A 19,068-nucleotide genomic window follows, 5' to 3' on the forward strand; every position below is an offset into this window, starting at 1 on the left:
CAGTAGTGCATTAAGCAATGTGATAAACATCTGTCACATATTGTTTGGTCTCTCTCATCCTCTCCTTAAAGGGAGAAGTGTGTGCAGTGGAATGCTTTGTTGTGGTAGGGATTTTTTGGGAGGTGGGGGATGGGGGTGGGGAAGGGTTGTTTATTTGTTTTTAATATACCTGTTATGTATTTATGTTATATAAGGCAAGGTCAAGGAAATGCACTTTGCACTTGGTGTGGTGAGTACTGTGGTGGTCCTTATTTCATATGGAAGTTCATTCCACAGTCTTGGACTGGCCTCTGAGAAAGTTGTATCTTCCACACAGATGAGCTTTACCCTTATTGTAGAGAGTTCCGCTGTGCCAGTGAAGCAAAGTTGTTGACCATAGTCTTCATCCCAGAGCTTTAGGTGATCTTTTGGATACCCTGGCTCCAGGCTACAGAGCACTTTGAAGATAAGGCCTGAGACTTTGAACTTGATTAGAAATTCTATCAGAAACCACTGTAAAGAGTGGAGGACAGGTTTGATGTGCTCATGGTAACTTATTTTGCTGAGGAGACATGCTGCAGCATTCTGTGCTACTTGGAATTTCCTAAGTGCTGAAGAATTTATGTCCAGGTATATAGCGTTGCTGTAATCTAGCCAAGAAATGATGAAGGCATTAATAATTAAGGCCAGGTCATCATCCATTGGGATAGGATGGAGTCTCCTAGCCAACTGGAGATGAGATAAAGCATTGCTTAGATGCTGTTGTGTGAAAGCGTAGCGTCAGTGAGGAATCTGGCAGGCTCCCTATGTCTGGAGGGATGACTTCTGTTACAGTAGCACTTGAACGCTATCCAAGGTCTGATTTCAGAATATTTATTACTGGTTAAACAACAAGCAGAAAGAATCCAGTTTGACTCAGATATGGGGTTATGTTTGTAGAGCTGGCAACTAGAAAATAATCATTGTACTTACAGACTGAGCTGACTGGAATTGGAATCAATGAAACAACAAACAGAAGCCCTATGATTCCATTTGTACTGTTGCTTTCCGAGTAGAACCAGTTACTCCATTTAGGGGCCATAGCCAATGCCATTGAAGTCAATGGGCCTTGGATCAAACTATATAATGTGCTGTAAGGGTCCAATAATCAAGTCATAAAGGCCAGACTTAGAGGGCTAGGTGTTACAGATAAAATAAGAGAATTCTGAGATGGGTCATTGCTCACTGGAGTAGCATTATAATTGTATTTGAACAAAACGTCTGTGTATTGCCATTATATTACAAACTTATGAAATTTCATCATTGAGCAATGATAAGTGTAAACTTTTTCAACCACCTTAAGTCCTCAATGATATTTATAAATAAAAATGGGTGTTTAGAACAGACAATCACTTACAGGGAAAGTCTCAACTAAACCTCCTCAGAATGTAATTTGCATTAAAGTGGTTGCTATTAAAAAGTCACACCTACCAACAGTTACTATACAATGGTATCTGAATTACTGCAGTTAGATCTTACTGTAAAGAGAATGAAACAATGCGTCTGTAGGAAATGTTCATTTTTAAATCATGACCTATTAGGTAGCATTGAAAAGTCAAAGTAGGTGGATGCCTTGGTTAGTTAGAAAGAGCACTATACTTTGTCTTGTCAAGACCAGTCAGAGGTCAGGTTGTCTTGCCAGGAAAATGTCCTAAGAGAAATATTTTATTTTACATTGTCAGCACACTAGGGAATGGTTTCACTCAAGTCACCTTTGTTTATTTTATGCATTAGGGCCTGATCCTGCAAGGTTCCACTCACTTTCAGCTCTCACTAAGTTCTGTAGAAGAGGAAAGTGCCAAGTATTTTTAGGAGGTGTTCAGCAATTTAAGGTGGGCCTTTAGTCTGGCCATTTGTGTTCACATAATATATTTGTATTCCAAGTTTAGAAATGGGGCAGGTCAATTCTTTGAGACAATGTGTTGGGATTGTGCTAACCCAGGAGCTCCAGACCTGCCTACTATATAGTAAATTAAGGACTGAGTTGAAGCGTCAACACTGAATTTCTTTGTTTTATCCTTTTAAGCTAGATTCAACTTTATTTGAACATAGTAGATTTACTAGTAAAGATATCAGTAAGAGAACAGTGGGCAGTGATCCTGCACAACCTTTCCTAATAAGGGTTTAATTTTGTTCTTGACTGCTGAATTTGATATTAGGATCCTGGTGCTATTGAATTCAAACAGTTTATTAGTTTCTGCAGTTTGTCTTTGTGGAAAGATTTACTGTACCACAGGTCTTCTGAGAAAAATAACAACTTCTGAGCCTTCTTCAGGGAGTTTGGTAGTCAAGGAGTAGAAAATTGTCTTTCAAAGCTGAAGTTAATGAGAGATCATCCTGTTATATATCGAGTAAAACACTCTATTCACTTCAGTAAGGGACAGAGAAAATCTGCAGTCTGCCTGCTGTTCTTCTGTGTCATCCGGAAGTTTCAATGGTGTAATTCCATGTGGATTTCCAGACGGGAACCTGTTACACCTCAAGAAAAAACATCTGTCACTACTATAGATAATATTGCATCTCATTTTCCATAATGTCAATGGATTCAAAGATAATCAAGATATTATTCATATCTTATTGACAATGGTGGTTCAGGACAGAATGGCTAAATGTGACAAACTACACAGTAGGAACATCACATTTGTATTTGCCTAAGCATTTCTAATATAGTATTCAGGCCACTTGGAAATACATTTAGTTTATCAATTCTGGAGTAAAAGGAGACAAACTCTTCCCCATTTTTCATTTCAAGCCACTTTTCAAGATGCCTCAACCTCAATGGCAGTTCCAGGAGGAATGTTGGTGGGTCAAGTTCTAGGTCAGGGGTCGGCAACCTCTGGCACGCGGCTCACCAGGGTAAGCACCCTGGTGGGCTGGACCAGGTTGTTTACCTGCTGCACCCGCAGGTTCAGCCTATTGCGGCTCCCACTGGCTGTGGTTTGCCGCTCCAGGCCAACGGAGGCGGCGGGAAGCTGTGGCAAGCACATCCCTTGGGCCATGTCACTTCCTGCGGCCCCCCATTGGCCTGGAATGGCAAACCGCATCCAGTGGGAGCCGCAATTGGCCAAACCTGCGGACGCGGCAGGTAACAAACTGGCCCTGCCCACCAGGGTGCTTACCCTGGTGAGCTGCGTGCCAGAGGTTGCTGACCCCCGTTCTAGGTTGATTACTGGGAGAAGACCTGTGTGAAATTGATGGGTCTTTCATTGTACTCTGAAGGTGAAGGTCCAACTTGCATTTCCATCCCTTAATAGAAAGTACAGTTCAATAGAAAAATCTGATTTATACATTGTATAATTGCCATTTGTATATTACTTAATGGAAGGTATGTCATTCCACTGTATACAAGTCTTCAAATTGAAATGCAACAAATTAAGCAAAGTTTTTACTGAGATCATTTTTATATTTACAGTTAGAATGTGAGGCTTATGCAGCGTAGTCTAGACATTTCAATTCAAAGTTGAACAAAGCATAATGAATCCTAGCTTAAATGAAGGATGAAGGCTTCTTTTGCATTTGTATATCACACTGACTCAGCATAATTTGAGAGAGAGTGTGTTATAAGTGGTTTTATCTTGGTACCATAGAGTACCACAAAGATGAAGTCATTTGCTGCCATCTTGACCTCTATAGCATATTGGAAAATAAAAATACACCCGGGAGACAATAGTGTCCTTTTGTATAGTTAATACAGCCCTGAAGAATAGGTGTTATTGAGACCCCATGACAGGACCATTATCTTTTTGGGAAGTGTGGACTAGATTCAGCTTCCTCCAGAATCTGAAATTACACTCCTAAGTCACTCGTGAGTGAGTGGGAAATGATGAAGAACATTGCTGGTTCTGAGTACTGCCCACACAACATTCCCTGTCTCAGTCACTTTTGGTACCAAGATCCTAGAATGTAGGGTTCTCTAGTCTGGCACTATAGAAATATAAGCACTGTGTTGGTGCACCTCAGACTCCTTGTTTCTGATCCTGTACCCATCAAAGAACTTTATTTAGTGGGAGCAAGACATTTTTGAATCAAAGGAACTGTGGTCTGAGTGGATCTGAACCTTTAAGACAAAGCGTTCTTAGTTTTTATGGTGCCTTATATTTATTTCTTTTGTCCTCCCCCCACCCTTTTCAACAGGATTGCCAGTATAAGGATATTCTGATGTATATCTTTCAATACATAAGACACTTGTGGCCATACTAAGCCTGGATCACCTATCATTTCCTTTATGACCTTTAAAGATGTGAGATGAGACTATTTTTCCCCCCAGTTGCTTCATTCTGCTCTAGATGCAATTTCAAGTCCCAGAAGTGAAATCAACTTGCACATTAATCAACTCGCTTCCCAGCCTCCTCACTTCTATGTCTTCTTGTAGCTGTTGGCTGTCTAATATAATGCAGATTTAAAAACAGGGGCCTGTTACTCTTTCAGAATACATTCTGCTGTGATAACAATAATGGAATAAGTTTGTTTAGATGAAAAGGCCCATTTCTGTTTTGCTGAAGCTAAATAGTTTATCTACCTTTAAGAGGACTGAATTCAGGTTTTATACTTCTGTGGTACATAGAACTGATATAGCATATAATAACCCAATCAATGTATTGTGTGCTATTATCAGAAAATTGATTGTCCCTTAGTAACTCTTTGGTGTACAAAAAATAGGCTACATGGATCAAAAAAAAATCAGAAGCTGCATTACCAAAATAAATATGTATACAAAGAGGAATAAAATGTACTAAAAGAACATAACATCTATCTCTATGATTGAAGGGGAAAATATTCCATGCCAAACAGCTCTTGAGACTGTGCAATTGCAACTGGTGTTGTATTGTACTGGAATTCTGTCCTGGTATTATTTAAAAATAAAATATAGAGACGGTCTTAATCTTGAATACTGTGATTAGTCTAAAATAAACACTGGAAAGTATAATGTAGAAAGTGTTTTGAGTAGTGGGGAGATGCACTTGCTTTGCATATGCCAATATAATTTAATGCAGATTGACTAATTAATTTAATAACAGATGTTCACCACAGAATTTCTTAAACATAGGGGTCTTAGCATAAGTAATTACTTAGAACTGATAAAAAATTGAAAGTCTAATTAATTTTTTTTCTTTCATAAACTTGAAACAATTTATAAGACCTTGAATCATCAGTTATTTTTCTGCTGTATTTTTTCTATAGCTAGGTTCTATAAAATTCACATGCACCATATTAAAAAAAAAAGTGGATTAATACAAGTGTTTTTTTCTTCTAGAGAAAGAAGTGTAGGTGCATAACTGAACAATTTCTGGTCGCCCTGGCTGCTTATAATTTTTTAGTTGCCTTAGTTCAATGTTTGACTCTTGCTTGTGGCCTTTTAGTTTATAGTCAACAGTCATTTTGCAGCATAAAAAATGGAGGTTGACAGAATTAAAACTGGGGCCTATGTATTAGAAGTGGACCAGGAAGTAGCTTTAGCAGTGAAATTTGAAAGAGGAGAGAATGGGAATGCCTCAGATCAGTCAATATTGATTCCTTCAGCTGAGAAAGGCGTGGTATTGACTGGGATCAGAGTGACATGCGCATTCTCCTTCAAAACCATATTAAGTAAGACTTTTTATGGGTAAAATGATGACAATTGTGAGTGGGTTGTTAAAATAGCTCTAATTGGGCTTTAGACATCTAACTGCCACTTTAGACTTCTGCTACGCCCACCTTGTCTGGCATTTTTGACTGACTAGGTTAGGTGGTGCTCTGATCAGGGTGCTGTTTTTTGTGAATGGAGCCTAATTTGGGGCTGTGGCATCCACTAGGCAAAAGGACACCAAAATGTTAGGTGTTGCACAGCTGAGGCTAAAGCCATCTCTACACTACAGAGTTAAGTTAGGGAGACGATCATAAACCACTATAATTACATCGCTTGTGCATGTTCACACAAAACTCCTTGTGTTGGCAGAGTGTGTCCACAGTTGATGCTCTAGCACCAACAGGGAGAGCAGTGCACTGTGGTAGGTATCACACTGTCAAATTGCTGCCTTCTGTCACTAGGCGTTCTGAGAATGGATCGGAATGCAGCATGAGGGCAGGCTCACTGCCCCATGGTTCTCCATGCCATCATTCCATGGGCTTCTGACTATATTTCACACCATTTTTCAACTGCTCCTGTAAACTTTGCACACACCATCTCTGCCTGAAAGCATGGCTCCTGCACTGCTCACCAGTCTTGTGATGAGTGTTATAATATAACGTGGCTGAACCTGCAGTATCTAATGAGCTGCAAATCTAAACAGGAATCTGTGCTGCCTGTTTGCTGTGTGCCAAGGAAAGAAACAATTCAAGACTGATTTTGGCATTTACAAAGCAGCTGCACATGGTGGACCGTCACTACTGGTCTTGGGAAACAAGCACTGAGTGGGTGGGATCAGATTGTGATGCAGGTATGGGATGATGAGCGGTGGTGCAGTACTTTTGGATGTGCAAAACCACCTTCCTGGAACTCTGGGCGAAGCTCGCCCCCTCCTCTGCGGTGCAAAGACACCAAAATGAGAGATGCCTTCTTGATGGAAAAGCATGTGGCAATCACTGTCTGGAAGCTGGCAACTCCAGACTACTACCAGTCAGTCACAAATCAGTTTGGAATTGGGACATCCACTGTGGGGATTGTGGTGATGTAAGTGTGCAGGGCCATTCATCACCTCCTGCTATGAAGGCCTGTGACTCTAGGCAGTGTGCAGGAAATAGAGGATGGCTTTGTGATAATGGGATTTCTTAACTGTGGCAAGGCATTAGATGGCACACATATCGCAATTTTGGCCCCAGACCATCTTGCAATGGAGTATATCAACAGAAAGGGCTACTTCTGTATGGTATTGCAGCCATTGGTGGAGCACCATAGTCATTTCACCGATGTCAATGTGGAGTGGTCATGGAAGGTGCATGACGCATGCATCTTCAGGAACACCAGCCTATATAGAAAGCTGCATGCAGGGACTTTCTTTGGAGACCAGAAGATTACAACAGGAGATGTGGAAATACCCATAGTGATCCTGGGAGACCCAGCTTGCCGCTTACTCAAGTGGCTCATGAAGCCTTATGCCAGAAATCTTAACAGCAGCAAGGAGTGCTTCAACAACAGGTTCAGCAGGTGCAGAATGACCATTGAATGTGCGTTTGGCAGATTAAAGGGTTGCTGGCACTTCCTTTTTGATAAGTTAAACCTCAGTGGGGAAAATACTCCCATGGTCATAGCAGCCTGCCAAGGGGGACAGTTTCCCTTGGAACAGGGGTGAGGTGAGGTGAATTGCCTGGTGGCTGATTTTGAGCAGCCAGCCACCAGGGCTATTAGAGGGGTTCAGTGGGGAGCTATTAGAATCAGGGGGGCTTTGAAGCAGCATTTTGACAATGAGCTCCAGTAATGTGTCTTTCTGTAATGCACTGCTGCCTTGAATGACCCGTGTAATGATTGCTGCCTGAGTGTTAATTATAGTCCGCAAATGTGCCGATTGGCACTGTGTATGAATTTCTGCGGCAACCACTGTATGTAGAATACATAAAAAGAATCATTGTATTTCTAACAATAACATTTTATTTAACAGCAATACATAGATTTGCATTTCTTACAAGGGACATGACACTGAGCAGCACTCTCTCCAACGAGGCTCTCACAGTTGTGTCTAAGCCCAGCTGTCATTATGGGGCATGTTCGTCAGGGTGTACTGTGATGGGCCGGGAATATGCAAATAAAGTATGTGGGGAGCTTGGGGACGGCATGGAACGCAGTTCTGTATGGGCTGCAGGAGGAGTTGTTGTTCATGGATATGTTCTAGCTGCAGCACAATGAGGGACCTGAGCTTTATTATCCCTCCTGCCCCTGTCTCCTCTCTTGGCTATCCATTTTTAGTTTGTGGTCTCCATGCACTGTGCTCACTAGCTGCACAATCAGACGATTGCAGCACTTCTCAACACATGTCCTCCTTACTCTTCCTCGTTTGCCTCTTTATCTGACGGAGGCACTTCACCAGTGTCTACGAGCTGGCCCTCAAGGGCACATCTGCAGGAGCAAAAGAAACAATACACAGAGTCAGTAATGTGAATGCACTCACAGTCTTTTATAGCCATATAAATAAGAAGAAAACAAAGAAAGAAGAAGTGGGACTGCTAAACACTGAGGATGGAATGGAGGATAAGGATAACCTAGGTATGGCCCAATATCTAAATAAATACTTTGCCTCAGTCTTTAATAAGGCTAATAAGGAGCTTAGGGATAATGGAAGGATGACAAATGGGAATGAGGATATGGAGGTAGATATTACCACATCTGAGGTAGAAGCCAAACTTGAACAGCTTAATGGGACAAAATCGGAGGGCCCAGATAATCTTCATCCAAGAATATTAAAAGAACTGGCACATGAAATTGCAAGCCCATTAGCAAGAATTTTTAATGAATCGGTAAACTCAAGGGTTGTACCGTACGACTGGAGAATTGCTAACATAGTTCCTATCTTTAAGAAAGGGAAAAAAAGTGATCCGAGTAACTATAGGCCTGTTAGTTTGACATCTGTAGTATGTAAGGTCTTGGAAAAATTTTTGAAGGAGAAAGTAGTTAAGGACATTGATGTCAATGGTAATTGGGACAAATTACAACATGGTTTTACAAAAGGTAGATTGTGCCACACCAACCTGATCTCCTTCTTTGAGAAGGTGACAGATTATTTAGACAAAGGAAATGCAGTAGATCTAATTTACCTCGATTTCAGTAAGGCATTTGACACGGTTCCACATGGGGAATTATTAGTTAAATTGGAAAAGATGGGGATCAATATGAAAATTGAAAGGTGGGTAAGGAACTGGTTAAAGGGGAGACTCCAACGGGTCGTACTGAAGGGTGAACTGTCAGGCTGGAAGGAGGTTACTAGTGGAGTTCCTCAAGGATCAGTTTTGGGACCAACCTTATTTAACTTTTTTATTACTGACCTTGGCACAAAAAGCGGGAATGTACTAATAACGTTTGCGGATGACACAAAGCTGGAAGGTATTGCTAACACAGAGAAGGACCGGGATATCATACAGGAAGATCTAGATGACCTTGTAAACTGGAGTAATAGTAATAGGATGAAATTTAATAGTGAAAAGTGCAAGGTCATGCATTTAGGGATTAATAATAAAAATTTGTTATAAATTGGGGACACATCAGTTGGAAGCAACAGAGGAGGAGAAGGACCTTGGAGTATTGGTTGATCACAGGATGACTATGAGCCGCCAATGTGATACTGCCGTTAAAAAAGCTAATGCAGTTTTAGGACGCATCAGGCGAGGTATTTCCAGCAAAGATAAGGAGGTGTTAGTACCGTTATATAAGGCACTGGTGAGACCTCATCTGGAATACTGTGTGCAGTTCTGGTCTCCCATGTTTAAGAAGGATGAATTCAAACTGGAACAGGTTCAAAGACGGGCTACTAGGATGATCCGAGGAATGGAAAACCTGTCTTATGAAAGGAGACTCAAAGAGCTTGGCTTGTTTAGCCTAACCAAAAGAAGGTTGAGGGGGGGGATATGCTTGCTCTTTATAAATATATCAGAGGGATTAATATTAGGGAGGGAGAGGAATTATTTAAGCTTAGTACCAATGTAGACACAAGAACAAATGGGTATAAACTGGACACTAGGAAGTTTAGACTTGAAATTAGACGAAGGTTTCTAACCATTAGAGGAGTGAAGTTCTGGAACAGCCTTCCAAGGGGAGTAGTGGGGGCAAAAGACATATCTGGCTTTAAGACTAAGCTTGATAAGTTTATGGAAGGGATGGTATGATGGGATAGCTTAATTTTGGCAATTGATCTTTGATTATCAGCAGGTAAGTATGCCCAGTGGTCTGTGATGGGATGTTAGATGGGATGGGATCTGAGTTACTGCAGAGAATTCTTTCCTGAGTGCTGGCTGGTGAGTCTTGCCCACATGCTCAGGGTTTAGCTGATCGCCATATTTGGGGTCGGGAAGGAATTTTCCTCTGGGGCAGATTGGCAGAGGCCCTGGAGGTTTTTTCGCCTTCCTCTGCAGCGTGGGGCATGGGTCACTTGCTGGTGGATTCTCTGCAGCTTGAGGTCTTCAAACCACAATTTGAAGACTTCAATAACTCAGACGTAGGTTAGGGGTTTATTATAGAAGTGGATGGGTAGATTCTGTGGTCTGCTTGTGCAGGAGGTCAGACTAGATGATCATATTGGTCCCTTCTGACCCTAAAGTCTATGAGTCTATGAGTCTATAAAAGTTACATATCCCTCTTTCTCACATTACCCTTGGTAAGCATGCAGCATTGTGAGACCACTAAACATGGTGAGTTCAGCTCACGGGAGGAAGGTGTAAGATGGGAGAAAGGGTCTGAGTGGTTCCAGAAAAAGATCAGTACAAGTGCCTAGGGACATATTTTGAATGCTGGCACTGTTTTGCACAGGTGGGGATGATTGAAGCCAATATCTCACTACTGAGGGTAACTGAGAATGCAAAGGTGCATCTCCTGTGTCCATGTGGTTTCAGACTGGATCTGTATGCTGCTTAGCCTGTGTGCTGTTTTGGTTCCTGCAGACACTCTAACTGCTGATTGGCCTGGCAAAGTTTTTTACAACAGGGGAAGAAACAAAGCACGGACCCTTCAGCAGAGGATTGTAGAGTGTCTTCAGGAGTTTCCTTTATGGAGGATTCCTGGGAAATCCCAATGTGCATTAACAAACTTTTCTGCAGGGTCTCCACTGCATAGCTGCACAGGAGAATAAGACACAGATGCAAACAGTACCTAGTGCTGTTAATTTCTCTCCCATGTGCACCATGTAATAAAATAAAGGATACCTCTACCTCATATAACAGGGGCTGGCAACCTTTCAGAAGTGGTGTGCAGAGTCTTCATTTATTCACTCTAATTTAAGGTTTCGCGTTCCAGTAATATATTTTAATGTTTTTAGAAGGTCTCTTTCTATAAGTCTATAATATAGAACTAAACTATTGTTGTATGGAAAGTAAATAAGGTTTTTAAAATGTTTAAGAAGCTTCATTTAAAATTAAATTAAAATGCAGAGCACACCGGACTGGTGGCCAGGACCCGGGCAGTGTGAGTGCCACTGAAAATCAGCGTGTGTGCCGCTTTTGGCACGTGTGCCATAGGTTGCCTACCCCTGTCATATAACTATGCAATATCAAAGCAAAATGAGTACTTTCTGGAGCTTCCCTTTCCTGCTTCAGGCACAACAGAGTTGGGACTGGCTAGACCACTCTGAAGTCCAAAAGTGGTCCTGGTGTACCACCGGATGACCCTGTTGCCTGTCCTAAGACCTCCTTGTCCACCACTTTGTCCTCGGGGTTGACTATGCTGCATCCAGTCCTCCTGATATATTCATGGGACTTTTGGTGATGAACATGGGGTTGCCAATGAGGATGGCATACAGCAGCTTGTAAAAGTGGAATGTTTTTGGCATCACACCAGAGCGACGGTTGGCCTCCCTTGCCTTCTGGTATGCCTGCCTCAGCTCCTTGATCTTAGCAGGCACTGCTGCATGTCCCTTTCATGCCCCTTCTCCTCCATGCCATGAGCAATCTGCTCATAGGTGTCAAAGTTCCTAGGGCTGGCTCAGAGCTACAACAGAGCTGTACAGCCTCCTCGCCTCACAGACCCAACTCTTCAGGGTACACTAGTTGGGCATGTTTGCTGCAGAAAGCCAGCATGGTCAGCTGGGAAGATGCTATGTGAACTTTCCATGCCAAGCACGCAGGAAGTGGAATTTCAAAAATTCCCAGGGCTTTAAAGGGAGAGTACACTGCCTGTGTACCTAGCTGCAGGGCAGTGGAGTTGAAACTGCTGACCAGAGCGGTCATGATGGGCATTGTGGGACACTTCCTGGAGGCCACTTAGTGTGACATAAGCAAACACAGTGTCTACTGACACTGCGTTGTTCTAACTTCATCGCAAAAAGCTGTGTGCCACTTAGCGAGGTGGTTTTATCATGTCAGTGTAGCAGGAGCGTTAAATTGACGGGAGGAGGACTGCAGTGTGTACATAGCCACTCTTGTCGATGAAACCTAAGTTTTGTTGAGGAAACTGTGTAGTGTAGACAAGGTTTAAGTCCTCTTCATGGAACTAATCCACAGTGAATATGCCACTAAAGGTATCCTGGGATGGCTGATATGAACAGTTAATCCCTTCATGCCTTTCCCTGTTCTCAAGTGGGATTACAACAGTGATGAAGTTAGCCCTCTGACACAACACTACAAGTGGAAATGAACCACTTCTAACACTGTATGGTATACATTCAGACAATGTAGTAACCATGTTTGCTCTCCTGAGTCCGATGAAAAGGCATAATAGAAAAATGTGAGGGACTGGATAGGTGGAGGTGGTAGAAGCCCCACTTAAAATTTTATTGCAAAACAGGGTCCTTAATTCATGCTAATCAATAGCACACAAACTGTACCAAAGTAGAGATCTGTTGAATGGCTCTCTAACAATCATCAATCTTTCAATTTTCCTGCTTTTTTTGGAGTCATGTAGATGCAAATAATTTACAGCTCCAAGAGCTTCCTCTATATGGGCTTGGTTTGCAAGAAGTGACCTGTAAAAAACACCATGTTTTTTGTATTTGGTAAACTTCAGTTTCACCAAACCCCATGGGTATGTTATAATCTGTTGGTTTGAGCAACAGACTGTGCATCAAAAACTATTATTGACAGTGAATCTAAGATCACTACTATAATACAACCAGTCGTGCCATGATTTTTTAAAAATACACCCTCCAGCCCCCCCCCCCAAAAAGACAGAAAGAAACTAACTCATTGCTGCTGTACTATTGCTTGTTGAGGCCTAATATTTCTAATGCATAATATGAAGCCACAGAAAGTCAATGGCAGTTTCTGTTTTTCAGTCATATTTACATTTTATCTGAGTAAAACGTGTCATTCTGAAAAAATCACATTGTATGCCAAACTAAATGTTACCATAGCAAAAGTTATAAACAGACACTCTAGAGCCTAAACATTTGCTTAACTATAAAGTAAATAGGTATTTGTTTAAGTAGAGGGATGAAACACAGAACAAAATGTACTGCCATCTAGAATTATTTGGGTCATCTGGTTTAACTGAACAATTCTAATTTAACTGACTTATGATGGTACGAAACAAAGAGCCATTGAGAAAATAAATACGAACTATTTACTCAAAGCTGAAAAGTTGCTAGCCATAAAGGTGAAGAACAAAAACGTTTTTACGTTTGTTTGAAAGTTGGAGGCTACTGTACAGCGACCAGTTCTCTGATCATTAAAAATTCAGCTATGGTTTACTAAGTCATATTATCTTGCCAAAATTTTAAACTTTACATAAAATAAAGGCTGAAAAGAGCTAAAAGGAATAATTTGGTCTCCATCCTAGATGAGTGTTACGTCCATCTGGAACATGTACTGAATTGTGTCAGTTTTCTGATCTGGGCTATTACCGACTAATTCAAATGAAGAAACTGATTTTGCTCCGGCACATGAATTTATATTTGACTCTCCATGCAAAAGGTCATTGCTGTAATATTTCAGCGGCAGTTCTCCAGTACTACTATTCTCTACACCCAACCTTTATTATTATGGTTAGTTTTGGGGGCTTTTTTGGTCCTATTTTCAGCAGCATAAGCCATCTAAAGATTAGTGAGACTTCCCCCCCCCCCATCACAAGTTTTGTTTATATTGGTGAAAGTGTCTTGGTGACCTGTCTACTTAAGTCTGTCAAAAGTAGAATTTTTTTTTAATTCTTATATAGTCAATATCATACATGAATGTCTGTCCCAATGAGTCTTAAATTCATCCGTTACCCGTAACGATCCAGTCTTAGGATAAGTGGAGGTGATGGGTATCAAATCCTGATAACTTGCGAGGAGCATGGGACTTTGCAACCCTAATAATCAGGTGTGGGTGGATATGAAATTCATCTCAACATGAATTTGGTTTTCTAGTCCATTCTTGGGACTAGTAGCTGCTGTCCATCCACTATGTATAAACACTGATCCTGTGGCTCTTCCAAACTAACTGGAGCCAGCAAAAAGTGCTTCCTCAATGTGATTACTCCTTCCATGGTTCTTAAGTGGCGCTGAAGCTCTGGCAAACTGAAATCCTAAGTCTAGTAGGATTTGCCTGTATCTGATCTCTTCTTACGCTTTACATTCATTTTTACTAGAATGTACATTCTAGTACATAGCTAGAGCATAGAGCATAGAGCATAACTAGAGCATAGAGCATAACTAGAGGGTATAATGATAGTTTCAGCAGCCCCAACCATAAGACTAATTCCTGTGATGAATAAAAAACATTCCATGCCCCAAAATAGGCCAGTTTCAGAGTTCTAATTAATTAACTTTATTTTTTGCAGGAAATAAGAAGGCAACTTAAACAAGGAAATAAAAAGCACCAGAGCTTTGAAACACTGGCTTCATTTAACTGACTCATTTATAAAGAAAAAAAGAGTATTTGGAAGCGAGAGATTAGTCACTGAATACATTCTGATTAGTAGGAACTTGAAAAAAAGGATCAAATGTCCTAATAGTAGCTTCCAAGTTGATAGTATAGGTAGCAAGATTTTTTCATGGTGATGTGCAATTAATAAATGTTAGTGTACATGTAACAGTGTACAATGACTTGTGTCAAAATGGAGATGCAATTGTCTGTGAGACTCCTCCTGTGCCAGCAAATGAGATTGTACATGCTATTGCTAAATGAGTTTGTTGAAAACCAATTGTAGAAGTCTCTGCCATTAGGTGTTCTTTATACTATTATTGCAATATTATGTTTACTCAAGCAAAAATAGTGAACAATTATTTTGGTAGCTACTTATAAAATAAGAAGCTTCTATCCTATATACACAATTGCAACACTGTATTCATAAAACTTTTGTACATTGGTTTTATACAATCATCCAAAAAAGTTTAACAGCAATGAAATATCAGTCATACATAAAATACATTTCTTGCATAGATGTAAGTTTCTTTTCATGTTACCATTTAGTTAATGCATAAACGATTCAACATTTCTTTGGTGTTCTTATTTAGATTAAAGTGAATTAAAACATGGCTATGAGAAATTTACATAGTATACATTTTCCTCTATAAGCATTTAATATGATGCAATAATGAACTTCCTTAGGTGCTAAAAATTACACTGCAGGTGATACATAGAAATAAAATAGAAAAATATACAGGTTGGTTCTGCAGCTTTTTATTAGTCCTAGATAATGACCAAACATAATGGTTTAAAACTATTTAAAAATGTATTGTGTGTTGTGGAGAAAAGTTCTCATAACATTGTGTTCAGAAGTCTGGATACTAAAATAATTGTTTCTTGGGGTAATTCAGCATCTGTTGCTCCAGATACATTAGAACAGATTGTCGGTAGGTAGAAACACGTACAAGCCTTCTTATAGTTATGCATAAACCATGGGCTCAAATTCATAGGCAAAGCATTACACATTTGTATTTTAGATATAAAATATGTGAAGTTTGGAATACAGAAGTGTGTAAATGTCAGTCATGAAAAATAAATGCGTATTTTAAAAATGTAGCAGCTTATTATAGCTTGTCTTTAGTGATTGCTTAATCAGTTTTATAGGATTAATTTACAATGCGCGCAATCTTGCCAGCAAAGCCTCTACTTCAGGAACAACTTCTCCTTTGGAAGCAGAGCCAACGAGCTCCATTTCCTTTTCTCTGTTGCTTTCTCCATTGTAGGCCTCCTTTCTTCCAACAGCCTTGCTCCTTGCTATAGAGGAATTAGCTTCCATGTCATAATTAAACTCCTTGGTGATTGGAGTCCTTGTGAAGTTGAAATTGATACTGTGGTTTGAATGCGACTTTTCTAGGTGTGCTTTCTGGTTCTCTGTAGAAGAGAAGAAAATAAAAGTTTCATCTTATTGACCAACAGAACCCTACAGACAACTATATACAGGAAACCCATGGATCACCACTCTTATATCCGCAGATAGAGCAAATACCCCAGATACACCAAGAAATCTTATCTACAGTGATGCACTCAGTTACTATAGAAAATGCTCTGAGGAAAAAGTCCAGGATACATGCCTTAACATACCGAAAACTGCGTTCACTAAACAAGGACACTCCATCAGCGAAGCAGATTCACCAGCAGAACCGGCTTTGATGCAGAACCCCCCCCTACACCTTGTTATCATCTAGCACACCACATGGAATCCATATAGGGTATCATCATACAATTACAACCCATACTTGATGGGGACCACATCCTGAAAGAAATCGTTCTTGAACCCCCTCTTCTGGCATTCAAACAACCCTCCCAACATAGCTTCTGATTATGAGTTTGGCTATCTCCTCACAGACCAGGATCCATCAACTGAAAGCAGCACCAGACCCTGCCATAAACATAAGATGCAAAACCTGCAGCTAAACATCCACTGCCACAATGATCAATAACCTCCATAGCACCTTTTCCAGATGGATGGGTCCTACTGATGCCTGTCACATGTGGTGTACCTCATCCAGTGCATCAAATACCCCAACAAGTGTGTAGGGGAATTAAGACTATCGCTATGCTCTCCAATGAACTCAGATAAAAATTATGAAAGACAAAAACACCCTATCACTTGTGGGGGGACGTGCTTCACAAAATGATCATTCCACATCTGATCTCTCAGTCCTCGTCCTCAAAGGAAACCTACAAAATACCTTCAAAAGGTGAGCCTCAGAGCTTAAATTCATACCTCTTCTAGACATTAGAAATCATTGACTCAGTAGCGAGACTAGGTTTATGTCTCATTACAACAATCTGTAACCCACTAACTCTCCTTTGACCTATGACTGCTGAAATGTTAATTGCCCACTTCATTTTGAATGGTTTCCTGCAATTTATCTCTTTATGTTTAACAATCTGTTCCACCTTGTCCTTGTAATCTGTGGCACTCTGATTACCTTTCCGAGACCTGAAGAAGAGATCAGTGGAACTCAAAAGCTTGCCTTTTTTACCAGCCGAAGTTGGTCCAATAAAAGATATTACATCACCCACCTTGTGTCTTTTTTAATATATATATAATTTAGAATTTGTCAGACAGATTTTTAAAATGTTAAATAAATCAAAATTGTATTGTAATTTAATCATCGAAGATAATCTACTTTCTTTCCTTTCTGGTCTCTTTGTGGCTATGTACAACTAAGTGACAGCGAGTTTGACTAATCTCACCAACTGTAAGATTGAGTTGCACTGGCTGATGAATAAATGGCTCTGCCTGATTGACTTTCCCAAAGAGGACTAGACAAATTTACTTTTTTTTCCCCTAAATCAAGTGACTCTTCCATCTAGCAGCCTTTTGAGTGATCTCTCTCATAGATCTTATACTTTTTAAAAACAGGCATACTCAATATTCATGTAACCTTGAATGAGGCTTGAAAATGGCTTCAAGAAACTTGACATGACATTTAAAGTTTTTTGGTTATTCACTGAAAGATGTTCCATCATCCCAATAGTAATGACTTTGGAGCACAGGCAGTCACTCATGACAGTGTGTTTTATGTGAGTGCTGAAAATTCCTACCGAAAACAGCTTGTACATTCCAAGGCAGCTGCTGAAGATATTTACTGAACTGTCATTCCCTGACCAGGGGCTCACAGTGATGGATGAGTATTTTACACACTATCTTGGACAATCTCAACGAATTTTATTAGTATCATCACCTTTTGGCTGTTGGAAGAAAATAAATACCCTCCTTTCTCCTTCGATATCAGATGGACAATTGTTACTTAAAATCTAATAGAGCTGTAGTTTTCACTTAGCTGAACAGTTAAGCTCTATTTTTTTTATATATATATAGTATGTTGGAAATAACACAATAATCCACATGACTATAGTTGCACACATTGAGTCTCCCTGTAACACATAAGGCCAAAGGAAAAGAGCTTTCGGCAAGTGAGACCACGCATATACACACATTATATACAATTTAAAATAATTGTAGTATTTACATGTTTATATATATTTCTCCATTTAATAATTGTATTATAATGAATCTGCACACATCTCTGGGGGCTTTAAGATCCTGTAGGACTATATTGTCTATATCGATATACAGAGTGCCCCTAACCTTTGCTGCTGTTCATATTCTGTTGGTCAAAAAGATGATGAGGGGGGTGGGGGGGAAAGGGGGAAGAGAAGGAACCTGTAATTTTCTGAAACTTTCTTTCTTTCTTTCTTTCTTTCTTTCTTTTTCTTAAGAGACGTTAGGGCTTGATATATGCTGGCCTGCAAACACTAAAGAATGAAGTTGGGATTTTCAGAAGAGCCTACATGTATTAGGCACTCCTTTGAAAACTGCAGCCTGAGGTCCAGTTTTCTCAGGGTATGCCTACACTACGGGATTATTCCGATTTTACATAAACCGGCTTTGTAAAACAGATTGTATAAAGTCGAGTGCACGCGGCCACACTAAGCACATTAATTCAGTGGTGTGCGTCCATGTACTGAGGCTAGCGTCGATTTCTGGAGCGTTGCACTGTGAGTAGCTATCTCGCAGCTATCCCATAGTTCCCGCAGTCTCCCCCGCCCACTGAAATTCTGGGTTGAGATCCCAATGCATGATGGTGCAAAAACAGTGTCGTGGGTGATTCTGGGTAAATGTCGTCACTCAATCATTTCTCCGTGAAAGCAATGGCAGACAATCATTTTGCGCCCTTTTTCCCCTGGATTGCCCTGGCAGATGCCATAACATGGCAACCATGGAGCCTGTTTTGCCTTTTGTCACTGTCACCCTTTGTGTACTGGATGCTGCTGACAGAGGCGGTACTGCAGTGCTACACAGCAGCATTCATTTGCCTTTGCAATGTAGCAGAGACGGTTGCCATCCCTATTGCTTGCACCATCTGCCATGCCATTGTAAATTGGCAATGAGATGGTGGTTATCAGTTGTTCTGTACCGTCTGCTGCTGTCATGGGTGCTCCTGGCTAGCCTCGCTGAGGTTGGCTGGGGGCATATGGACAAAAATGGGAATGACTCCCCGGTCATTCCCTTCTTTGTGTTTTGTCTAAAAATAGAGTCAG

General features: G+C 40.6%; 1 protein-coding gene and 1 long non-coding RNA gene across 4 annotated transcripts in view; one reads left to right on the forward strand and one right to left on the reverse strand.

Moving 5' to 3' along the window:
- LOC115653251 overlaps window positions 1-19,068 on the forward strand; it is a 201,396-nt gene that overhangs the window by 92,750 nt on the left and 89,578 nt on the right. The gene's annotated exons all lie outside the window — the stretch shown is intronic.
- Window positions 14,389-19,068, reverse strand: part of DIAPH3 (diaphanous related formin 3) — a 553,931-nt gene continuing 549,251 nt past the window's right edge. The window contains exon 28 of the mRNA XM_030566194.1: window positions 14,389-15,885. Coding sequence (XP_030422054.1) covers window positions 15,626-15,885 — 260 coding nt within the window. The 3' untranslated portion in view covers window positions 14,389-15,625. The remainder of the gene's footprint in view (window positions 15,886-19,068) is intronic.

Source organism: Gopherus evgoodei, chromosome 1 (genome assembly GCF_007399415.2).
Source record: "Gopherus evgoodei ecotype Sinaloan lineage chromosome 1, rGopEvg1_v1.p, whole genome shotgun sequence".
In the NCBI taxonomy this organism is placed as follows: Eukaryota; Metazoa; Chordata; order Testudines; family Testudinidae; genus Gopherus; species Gopherus evgoodei.